Here is a 12,781-nt window from a genome sequence, read left to right on the forward strand (position 1 = left end):
CATTCTTCTTGAACAGTTAGACCAAACAGCACAATTCATTTGTATCAGTCATATTATTTTTTCATCAAAAGTTTCAAAGCATAGGGAGGGCATTTTGAACTAAATCACAAAAGTACACAGAGAGGGAACACAGTGTTGACACAGAGATGACAGGGCTGGGTGGATGGATGGGAGAGTGGAGCTGGAGCCTGTAGAAAGCACAGAGGATGGCACATATCATTGAGCAGCTTCCACACCCTCCATCCCAATCCATTCAGATGGAACAAGAACAAAGGAGACAGGGAAAATGCAAGGTTGTGGTCATCCGTCTGAGGAATGAAAAACTAAAGCGGGCCTATGAAGCTAAACGAGTGAGAAATCTCCATGAGATCTTTCCCATTGATATAAAAAGAATGGTGCAGAAATATCATTCTTTTTTCCAAATCATCAAACAATTGAAACATATTTTTCTTTTTTTTTTTCTTCAGAATAAAATCAAGACATTTTTCTTCAGAAATAAAGTTTTTTTATACCTTTAGTTCAATTAAAAATGCTTGTCACTCACAGACATACCAAGCCTCTGTTCTCTCTTTTCAATAGTCTTTGTGAAAAATATAGAAGAACAGTCTTGTGGCGTCTGTCCACTGCAGCAGTAAACCAACACAATATGGAATCCGACGACACGGGGCACTGTGGAGTGTGCACACACACTCATGGGCTTATATATAGATCTGCTGGGCTCTGTGCGGCTGGGTTTGGGCGAGAGCGTGAGACGAGGGCAGAGAGTCAAACTTCAGTCTGGAAGTCTCCCTCAGAGGAGTCCGGTGTGTTGGCGGAGGAGGAGTCCCAGTTCTTATTGTGCAGCTCCATGCGGTCCTTCTGCTCCCCAGGCACGATGGTCAACTCAGGGGTCATGGTCTTGAAACTGTCCCATGAGCCTTGTTCCTCTGGGGTCGACTTGTCCTGGAGCAGAGGGAACACAACATACACCCAATCAAAAAGGGTCATTATGTGCATTAGAATAGTCAGAAGTACTACTTACAGTTCCATAAAGACACTGAAACAGTCACAGTGTAATAAAATGTGTCATCAGATTGGGGTCCCTTGTTTATGATGTGTGTTTAGTGGTGACCCAAAATACTAAAATACATATACCAACTTCAAACCTACACATAGTGAACATGACTGTGGGGTAATACAATCTACAACCAAAATCTTGGCTCAGGTAATGCCGTAGACATATATTATGGAGGGAAAAAGCATCTTTGAAAACAGAAATCCTCACACGCCTTCTCTCCCTTGTGGATATTTCAGCAGATGTAGGATATCCTAGTAATGACTGGACCTCTGCTCAGCTCATCTGTGCTCCTGGTATGACCCTTGACCCTTGACCTGTGACCCGTGAACTCCAAAATGACCCTAGGTCCTCGCAGTCTGGATGCAACTACTCCACACCTGCTCCTGAAACATTTTCTTCCATACCTTATACAACTATTGACTTGTATAGTTTTAGATTTATGTTCAAGAAAAAGTCTCTTACCATGTGTCAAATTATACTCCCCCAAATATTGAGAATTCAAACTGCATAATTGCCTTGTATAAACTGACAGCTTATTTTCTATTCGCAAATGCATTTTAGATGTTTGAATTTGAGTTCCCCAGGCTCTGATCTCGGCATGCGGCCTGCAGATGGACCCACCAAGCATGTAAATACATGTGGGGGACTCACTAAAAATGCCATTATTCAAATCACACCATTTTCTCAGAGATAATGATTGCACAAATAGAGGGAGACCCCACAGGTGGACTCCATCACACCAGCGATTGAAACTACACATTAAAACATGTTTGGAATGCAAAAAGCCACATTATTTCACCTGAGCGGGCTCATTCTCAGTACAATGCATTATGTATACTTTAAACCCTTCTATCAAAACCAACAATAACCGAAAAAGAAAACTGAACTGATCCAGCGTTCACCCTGGGTCTTTCTGGTTGTCTGCAATAGAGGAACACCATTTAAAAGCAGAGCCAGGCTTTATCTAAGTCATTCCCCAAAGTTCACAACCTTACACTTCCCCTCCTTTTCTGCTGTTCAGCTTAAAACATCCAAACAGTGTAAAGTGACACTACCAGTCAAAAGTTCAATGTTTTTTTGTTTTTTTTTTTCTTTTTTTTTATGCCTCCTTCCTTCTTGTAGATACATACAGACAAAAATCATATGACGCAAAATGTATGGAATAAACAAATAAATGTAAATACATTTTATGTTTTAGATTACGTATGTCCAAACTCTTGACTAGTAGTGTACACTTCTATGGAGCTTGATTTTAAAATATATTGCTGTTTTCTGTTAAAGGGCCCATATTACGCTATTTCCTGATCTATGTTATAATGTTGTTTCCTCATCAAAAAATATACCTGGAGTTGTGTTTGTTTCACCTTGTCATGTCATGTCATAATACAGAAAGTGCTCCACTCTGTTTTTAAACACCATACACCTTCACTAGAATAGGTAAAAATAATAATAATGCATTAGTCTTATACAGCGCTTTTCCAGTCGCTTTGCAAAAAAGATGTTAACTTGAAAACTACCACTTCATGACATCACAAGGTACAGCTTTGGAGATGTAGACAGACTAATAATTAAGGTTTACTCAGGCATATGTGAATGAAACAAACACAGCTCCATGTACGCGTTTGATGAAGTCATTCTAACGTGGTTAAAGTTCAGAAGAGTCAGTGTGCGTAAATAGGCTCTAGGACCTCTTCAAAATCTCTAATCATGTGGGTTTCTATGGTGCTTCTCACTCTCTATACTCTCTTTACTCAGCCTTAAGTACTTATAGAATTCACTCCAACTATATTCACACGCTTTGACGCAGATATGATACATTGATCAAAAGCTGCATTGAGTGCCTCTCCCCCTCGACACTCAGCATTGTGTTGACTGTCTCCTGTGGGGCAATATGGGCCCTGATTATCATTCTGGCTGCGTCACCGTCTGACAGTTGGGCAAAATGAATACAAAAGGCATAATCTGGGAACCAATTTGCATGCTAAACGCTGGCGAAGGAACATTTCGTGGAGCAGGAGTCGCGCGTAATGCTGCCGTAAAACCCCAACTTTATCCCTGTGAGACTTGGGCTAACGCGATTGTGCTGCTACTGTGTGTCTATCCATTTGCTTTTCCTCCATCTCCAGACTAGACAACCGTTCTGCCATGCCCCCGAGCCTAAGTCGCATCCTTCTCTCCTCCTCTCCTCCCTTCTTCTCTCCCTCTTCCTCTACTTACACTCAATGAGTTCTTTTCACCGCTGGCAGAAGAAATGCTCCATCGCTTTTCCCTCTGTGTGATGAAATGGGAGGGGAGAGGAGGACAAGGGGTAGTTGGTGACGAGAGAGACAGACAGAGAGAGGAACAGGAAAAGGAAAGAAAAAAAAAGGAGGGATCACAGTCACTGACAACTCTGCCCTGAAAACAATGGCGTCGCTTCCACACTTTCAGTAGGTGAGCAGGCAGCTGTGGGCTTAAGTGTGCACTGTAAAATGCAACAGCTCAACTACGAGATTCACTTGTCATATCAGAAGTCTCACTGTACAATTTTTTTGTTTTGTTTTCTTTTTTTAAACATTTATCATAATTTAATAGGGACATGGCTTCAAATGCACCTCAATTAGCTTTTTAAATTGTAATTATTCATGAATGACGGGATTATTATTGTCAGTTCTCAGACTGAGGGAGTACAGGTTTCAGAAGAACAGAGTTTAGATAAATGCATTATGCATTTGTTTTTCCCAGAATGTTGCATGAATTTAAAGGAACTGTTTGTGTTCTGTGCTCTTACAGTTTTAAAAAGGTTACTACAATCCCAAGTAAACCTGGGCTGCCAGATCCTTAACCACCATATAGAGCAGGGGTGTCAAACTCAACTTCACAGAGGGCCAAAATTAAAAACTGGGACTAAGTCATGGGCCAAACTAAATATTTATTGAAAAATTTCAACAACGTTTGCATGTTTTCTCTTCTTTTGAGATATGTAATGTTAAACCTTTTCTTATTAAAATACATTTTTAATAATAGTTTTGCTTAAACATTGATTTCAGCACAAGCATAATATAAAATGATAACAACATTTTAAATAAATAATGTCTCTATAGCCGATCTGTAGCCGGCAGGCCAGCTCTAAGACATATTTGATATGATCTCGCGGGCCAAATGTAATTAGATGGCAGGCCAAATTTGGCCCAGTGACATGTTTGATATAATGGATACATACAAGTTTGTCTCATTCTCAGTATTTGGACCTCATAGTGCATCTGTAGGGGCACTGATAAATGATTGGCTGTGGATGCTGGGATATAGGTAGTGAGGAGTCCTTCAAACCAACTCCAGCATTGGATCTGGCAACCCAAATGAGAGACTCATGTGAGGCTTATTCTGCTCTCTGATTGGATAACCATCTTCAGAACCAAAATACCAAATTATAACATAACGAAAACATGTCCAATGTTTTGTTTTTTTTTGTGTTTTTTTGTAATCAGCATTACAGTTGCATTACATAACAATATTTAATTTGAACATGTCTACATTTGGTTAAAACTGTCATATTTATGGAATTTAAAATCTAAATCTTACATACAATATCTTAAAATGAACATATATAAACTTTAGCATTTGATCAACATAAAATCTGACCTTTTTAATCAAAACAGCTTTCTTTTATAGCTCAAGTACTTGATTTGGTTTAGCAAATCTGGAAACTTGGACACAGACAGTATTTTGATGACAATTCATTGATGACAATCCTCATTATTTATTATTCAATGCATTGATGGTATTGTTATAAGATATTTGGCTTTACAGTGCACACTCTCCGCCGTCTCTTCTCAGTATTTGTCTCTCCAGTATGTACTGTAAAACAATATACATTCACACAGTAATCATACACAACACAGTTTGACACACAAGGCAGCACACAGTGGATGAGTATAGAAAGGGCGCAGTGCAAAGGAGGAAAATTTAAAAAGAAACTGCACAAAAGGCATGAGGGAGGAGTGGAGATGGAGGTGTAATCCCAAACCACAACAATAACCCCAATGTGTGAGTTTTTTTTCTCCAAAAATCACACAGAAATAGAACTAATCTGATTTGACAATTGTTTACAAGATGCTCTGCCTACATTGTTTCTGTTTTGGGCTGCACTATATTGGAGCAAACTCATAAATTGCCTCTGGTCATAGACAGAAATGAGTCATCTCTTATCACCTTTTCAAATGTGTGTTTGTCTACACAGAAACATTTACACATTTTAGGGCGTTATCGCACTTCATTTAATCTCTTCATCCATGGCCCAATAATTCATTAACCCTGATAAAAAAAATTAAAACAGACATATTCCATCAGTATACACAAAGATAATAGTGGAATGTGTCCTGTTTGCTTCAACGTATATAACCAGTGTGTGAATAACCTGTGTTCTTTGTATGAATATTATAGTTTTCTCATGTAAAACTATACTCTACTATAGAAAGACATATGAATTTCATCAATGGACTTCTATTTTTGTAAGATCTGTTTCTGAGATGGCTGGTATAATAAGTAGTCTTAGCACGGTAGCACTTATAAGTTGGATGGATTTCAGTACGGCCAAAGATACTAACTCCACTGGCAAGAACATTGTATTATAATGAATGAGTTACTATATAGGGGATTTGGCAATAACAGGTACATTTAAAAATTCATCATGTAACTTTTTGGTAAGTGGTCTGCCATCTGCTTGTCTCCATAAGGATATTATTGCTTTGCCTATAATGTTCCACAGTATGGCATTAGACTATTATAAAACATGCATTCTTACGATAAGATAGTTCACCTCTAGCCAGGCTGGTGCCACCTAGTGCCTCCGCTCAATTTCATTTTTCTCCAGCGACTAAGTTAGGAATCAGAATACACTAGACTGCAAGAAGTTGTAGCCCGCGCACTGGCCAATCAGCGAAGAGCTGTAAAGCCATGATGCCAAACTCAAGGGTCTGTCTAGGTCCCTTTTGTGGTACAGCACAACAGTAAACAAAGCGGTCGAGATGGATGTAGACAAAGCCACACATTCTGTGTTGGCAACGATTCCCAAGATCGAGGATTTAAAGCCGGAACAAAGAGAATGTGTGGTGAATTTTATCAAGGGGAAAGACGTTATTGCCCTTCTTCCTACGGGATTTGGGAAAAGCTTCATATAAAATTTAGCCCCAGAGCATTGCATATGTCACGACCAAATAGCAGCAATTGGTTAAATAAAAAAAGTACCCACCTACTGCTAAAGAATCCTAATCTTGCAAGGTCAGACGGTTTCCACAAAGTGAATCAGGCTTGGTCACCTCTGCATAGATCTGACAAACTTGACCTGTTGTCTCCATGAAGGTAACCACACGTTTAATGCCATACTGTGGGATATTACAGGCTAAGCAATAACATCTCCATAGAGACCGGTGGCTGACACTTACCTTAAGTATAAGTTTAGTTTAGTTTAGTCTAGTTTATTTATTTAACGAGACAGGGACAGTGCACAATATACAGGAGACTTAACAGGAGAGATGCATTGTACCAGGTTGTAGCGCCAGTGCTAATTTCCACATGTAGTCCCTGGGCAGGTTGATGTTATAATTCATAAAATCAAGCATACAAAGAGAATGTCTTTATAATGACAGGATCATAACAATTCTGTATCATCATTCACACCTCAGCACCTTAAAATGATCATCCTTACCAAAACATCATTCAGTTCATTCACTCCAGAACATCACACCCTCTCCAGACACTCATCAGTTCACATTATGGGTGCAGGTTTGGTTTGAAGTGCATGTTTAAAATGTTTAACAGGAAAATCATCCTCACATCTATCCTCGTTTACGACTCTATCTACACTAGTGGCTGGATACAGGTCTTTACAAGTCCCTCTTTTTTAATTCCCACACCTTTAAAAATAGTAAACAAAAAATATATCCCCCATAATCCCTGAATGGAACCAAGAGGCAATAGAAATGTGTCACCCAATCCAAAAAAAGTAAGTGTCAGAAGCGCCGCAGGAAAGAATAGGGAGGGCTTGTAGGTTTCCAATGTGAAGGAATACCAAGCAAACACAAACATCCCTGCCATGTTGAGCCTCCAGAGCGTGTACTGCGTGCCACTCACAGCCGCAGACATTTTAGAAAGCAGGGCAAAAACCAAATTAAGAGTGTGTGTACGCGTGTGGGCGAGCAGACGTGACAGGCTATCTTTGGGTAGATGATGGGGGAGGACAGGTGCATGCTGGGAAAGCGTGGTTCAGTTTACCTTCGTTGAAATGGACGCCCGAGGTTCTGCCGACTGTCTTGCTACTTTCAAACTGGGACATGACAAGGAGCATGCAACATGAGGCCCAGTCAGCCCAAACATGAAAAGGGGAAAATAAAGAGAAAAACAAACCAAAATAGTCAATGGATTAGAAGGTAAAATCATGACGTGAACTTAGAAAAGGGTCGACTAACAAAAAACTATACAATGAGATGAAGATACAGAGTGGATACCAGAATTTCACTAATAGACCTTGCATCATTAAACTGAAATATTACTAGTGGGTTACATGTTTATTGCCCTTCCCTCTCTGCACAAATTTTGTTTTTAAGTGGATAAAACTCAACTCATGAATCATTTATGGGGTCAGGAAATAGATGACATTGCTATGTTTAGCCCATTCTAAAATGATTTCACTAGTAAGTTTGTCATTGACTTTGTGCTAAGAAGTCTGTGTAGTGATCAAGATGTTATTGCGAGATACAGAAATGGATGATTTGATAGGTTTGTCCTTCAATCAATTAAGCATTTACCTCTTAAATAAATACCCAATTTATGTTTACTGTAGTTTAACAAGTCCATTTTACACTATTTTCTGATCTATGTTATAATGTTGTTTCCTCATCAAAAACATACTCGTTGTGTTTTGTTTCATTCATACATTCAACACATTCACACATTCAACACACAAACCCTGCATTCAACTGTGAATACAGTGTGTTCCACCTTGTGATGTCATGTGGTATTACAGGAAGTGCTCCACCGTGTTACAGTTCATACACGTTTAATCATATTTCACCAGTAAACAAAAGGTAAAAGGTTAACGTTAAAATTCCTGCTTCATGACATCACATGGTGGCACAGAGCCTTATGAATTTTGGAGGTGCAGACAGACAAATAATACTGGATTACTCAAACGAGTGAATGAAACAAAACACAATGCTGGGTAACATTCTAGCATCAATTTTGTGTACTATAGGACCTTTAAGCGTTGTATCCTCTTCCTTTAGTGCCATTTAAATCATTGTTTTGGAATAATCTAAAAAACAAAAATACAAAAAAACACACTCTATAGTTTTGGCATCTCTGCAGTTGAGAAACAAAGCCAATGTTTCCAAAGTTTGTTCAAATTCCCATGACTAAGAAATGTACTGTACTGTACACACACACAGAATGGAGCTCACAGCTGACAGAAATGTGTCATCCAATCCAACAGTTTGTGTCAGAAGACACGGGAGGCTTGCATCATTTATGAAGGAGCTCAACAAACTGGATGGACTGGGCCTGGTCTTCAGCCCTGTTTAGCCCTCAGCTCCCCCAGAAATCAGTGTCACAAGTAATAAGGGCCCATCAGAAGAGACAGCTTGGGAGAATGTAGGGCAAATAAATTCCATTAGTGCAACACACAGCAAACAAAGGAGCAATCAGAGGAGTAAGCTTGTTGCACTGCTGTGTGGCCCCTTGCATTCAGAGGCCAGCGCTAACATAGTTCCAACCAGGCCTTTTCCCCTCACTTTAATTGGTCCAAGGAAGCTAAATGAGCTAAATGAGTATTGTAGCTTGTGCAGCACGATGCCAGAGTGGTGCTGGTGTTCCGCTTGTGTTCACCATCAGCTCATTAGAAGACCCAGACTGCCGGCTACAGCTAAACGCAGTTAGCTTCACGGGCAATTTATGTAGAAGGGACAAAAATAACTCATGAGTTTGTCAAAAAACGGGGACTGGAAAATAATTAAAAATAAGCTAATGAGAGGAATTAATTATTCAATTAATGCCCTGAATGTGGCACTGTGGGCTCTGCAGTGAGTTTAGAAAATGGGAATATAAGTGAGACAGCATGAGGGAAAATGTCAAGCCGCGAGGACAAATAGAGGGTGTGAATGAGATATGACGCGGAGAGAAGAGGCTAGAATTTGCATTATTGCTGGGATGTGAAATTGAAGCCCCTTAGCTTAATGCCAGCAAATTGACTATCAGGGCCTGAGGGGTTAGCGAGTGTTAAGGCAAATTGCCCGCACTGAATCAACAAAAAAGAGCTCTTTGTCATTTCAAATTATACAACTTCATTTTACACGACACATGCTCAAAGCAGATGCATTACCTCTGCTAAATTTCTCTTAAGTGGGTGAAGTAGGGTGCAAGTATCATCCACTTATAGCATATGAAAATTATCCCATTTTGAGGAGCAGGCTGGTGGGAATTTGACTTATGTTTATACTAAAAGGCTTACAATGTTTTATTTTTAGGATCTCTAAATAGAAACAGTGTCTATTCAAGACTAATTATTTGTGTGCTTGGCAAGCTCAAAATTAGGGTTAAGTTTCTGAGTTAATTTAATTTCTAGATGCATTGCCTGTGAATTAGAATATGCTCAATAAAATATTCAGTCGTTTATAATCAAACCAGGCTTTGGACTCTATTCTGCAGTATTACAGAAAGCTTGTATACGTTAATGTTGTTTCTATACTCCCAATTGACACCTGTCTCTCTCTTTCTGTAGTCCAAATGCAAACCGGTTATGTATTTGCTTTCAAACAAACTCAGGTGAGCTCTTCTATTCTCCTCAGTGAAAACAGTGCTTACCCAATGTACATTACCATATGCTGCCCAACACAATTACACAACACACACATAGTTTAAATTGCAAATGCATTTTTTATGACGAGCTCACTGATTTAGCACGAGTCAAAGGACATAATTCCAGTATTTGTCTTCCCAACCCCATTTTCCCTATCTGCAGAGAGAGGCCGGGCACGCTCCATTTAACCACAACACTGCAGACTTTCTATGGAAAAAATATATTTCACATTTGAGAGCTAAAAATGCATCAGCAAGACCATTATACGCCCTCCCACAGTATATATTTACAATGTATGTATTCCACAACACAGGCCTGCCATCCACTCAGAGGGGTATGGCACTGCATGGCTGGGCACTAGATGCTAATGTGTATATAAGGTTAACTCCCTGTTTCCTGTGGAGGGCCAATGAGCCACACTGCAAAAAGTAATATCTAAGTAAGTTCAAAACTCAAATTAAGAAGCTTTAACTTGATTGATTGATGAGTAGATTTCGCTTGATAAGTACATGATCTACCAATGGATTAAGTCTTTTTTTTCTTAAAGGTGCACTATGTAACATTTTCGGTGGGTCTGTCACCTCCTTGTTTCTATAGAGATGTCATTGCTCTACCTGGAATGTTCCACAGTATGACATAAAACAGCTCTACCTTACACTTATTCAATTACAGATGGTTTTATAGCTCAAAAATACCTAGAAAAACTGTGAGCAGGGTCGCCTCTCGATAGATCTAATCTTTAAACTGGCTTTGTTTGCTCTCCATGAAGATAGAAAGGTTTAATTCCATACTGTGAAACATTCCAAACAAAGCAACAACAGTTCTATGGAGAAAAGCATTTAAGAGACCCTCCACCAGAAAAGTTACACAATGCACCTTTAATTCTAACAACATACAATTTAGTATCTTATCTGAAGTGCAAAGAGATGTTGTTTTTCCTATCTTCAAGTGTAACTAGGTGCATTTTCCTATTTCAACTCCAAAAGACATGTTCCACCGACAGATAATTTTACTTGTCATGTGAAATTTGCTCAAATCATTATAACATGTTCTTAATTCAAAAGACCGTAGTGGGATTGAAAAGGGCTCCCTGCATCTCAACATTATCCAGAGAATTATTACTAAAACATAATGACAGAGGGAAGCAGTCACTTAGCCGCCACAATGACGCAGACCAGAATGTCGTTGCTGTCTGGGCTCATGACAGTCTAAAATGAGGGCATCATTATTCAAAAATAAACCCTTTTATTCACATCATAAATTGTTCGCAGTTCCCCAGACCAGGCTTAACTTAAAATGAGCACAACTTATAAAGCAAAATCAACCTTTCCTATGCATGTAACTGACCTTTACGCATGTTTACCTGTTAAAGATTTGAAAGGTCATGTGTATACTTTTACTGATGATTGACTCAAAATGTATATTCACACTCATATATATTATACCATAGCTTATAACAGGGAATTTCATGCTCCATAAAAAAAAAAATAAAAATACATTCCAATAATGCTAAATGCTTTAAAGGGTCCATATTATGCTATTTTCTGATCTATGTTATAATGCTTTCTCATCGCAAACATACCTGAGTTGTGTTTTGTTTCATTCACACGTTTGACACACAAACCCTGCATATTTAGGCTGATTTCTTCTCTCAAACTGAAAACGCTCTGTCCCACCTTGTGATGTCATGTGGTAATAAGCAGAGGCAAGTCGTGACTTGGACTTGAGTCAGACTTGAGTCTTGACTTGATAAAATGGACTAAGACTTGGGAGTCGACTTGGACTTGAAGCTCAATGACTTGGGACTTGACTCGGACTTCAGGCTTGTGACTTGAGAAGACTTGATGCTTTTCCTAAAAAATATATGTTTTTAGAAAATACTAACAAACTGGAACATGTCCCTCCGGTACGGTATCCTCAAATGTACTACAGTAATATACAGTACAACACACAATATAACAGGAGAACTACATAAACATAATTCTTTCTGTTCTGACCCTAAGAATTCACACACACAAGATGTTTAAAAAGGAAAAAGTAGCATTTCTACAACTATATATATATATATATATATATACTATATATATATATATATATTCATATATAAATATACCATGACATTTTTTTCAAGTACGATTCACATTAAATTCCTTAAATTCCTATAAATTGAAGATATATTTTGTACTTTAGTTTAAAGACTTGAAATGACTTGAAGCTCAAAGCAGACGGCTTGGACTTGACTTGGATTTATCAGCCAGTGACTCGGGACTCGACTTGGACTTGTGGTCAAAGACTTGAGACTTAACGACTTGGTCCCACTTCTGGTAATAAGTGCTCCACTGTGTTTTTAACCTCCATATATCTTCACGAGAATTATTTGGAAGATTTCACCCCTAGAATTTCCCATTTCTACAGAACTAAAGATAAAGAGCTTGAAAACTACCACTGCATGACATCACAAGGTGGAATGGAGCATTTAGAGCACTTGAAGATGTAGGCAGAATCACAATAAAGGATTACTCAAATGTGTAAATGACACAAAACACAACTCTAGGTATGTTTTTGATGAGGTAACATTATAACACAGCTTAAAGCTCACAAGAATTCATTTTGTGTAATTTGTGACCTTTAACAGTAACAACAAGTCTTATTAAACCTATACATTTTCATTCTATTTATTTCAGTACTAATCTACCATCTTTCAAAATGATGCAGACATTCAGTAGAACATTTACATATTTCGTCCATCTCACAAATACAAACACGCAATATACACAACAGAACTCCAGTTTATTCTTTATATATTTGCAGCAGAAGGGACCAAACAACCAAAAATTAAGCTAGGCATTCTGTAATTAATTGTGTAAATCCACATTTCAGACCTTAATCACACT

The 12,781-nt window shown here is 38.6% G+C and overlaps 1 protein-coding gene across 1 annotated transcript in view; it reads right to left on the minus strand.

The window, feature by feature from the left end:
- Positions 1-733: 733 nt before the first annotated feature.
- Positions 734-12,781, minus strand: part of adgrb2 (adhesion G protein-coupled receptor B2) — a 198,544-nt gene continuing 186,496 nt past the window's right edge. Inside the window, exons 34-35 of the mRNA XM_055157617.1 lie at positions 3,275-3,328; positions 734-942 (exon numbers count right to left, since the gene is read on the minus strand). Coding sequence (XP_055013592.1) covers positions 766-942; positions 3,275-3,328 — 231 coding nt within the window. The 3' untranslated portion in view covers positions 734-765. The remainder of the gene's footprint in view (positions 943-3,274; positions 3,329-12,781) is intronic.

The sequence above is a fragment of the Boleophthalmus pectinirostris genome, unplaced genomic scaffold (assembly GCF_026225935.1).
Source record: "Boleophthalmus pectinirostris isolate CB_2022bp ecotype Guang Dong unplaced genomic scaffold, ASM2622593v1 HiC_scaffold_21, whole genome shotgun sequence".
Taxonomy (NCBI): domain Eukaryota; kingdom Metazoa; phylum Chordata; class Actinopteri; order Gobiiformes; family Gobiidae; genus Boleophthalmus; species Boleophthalmus pectinirostris.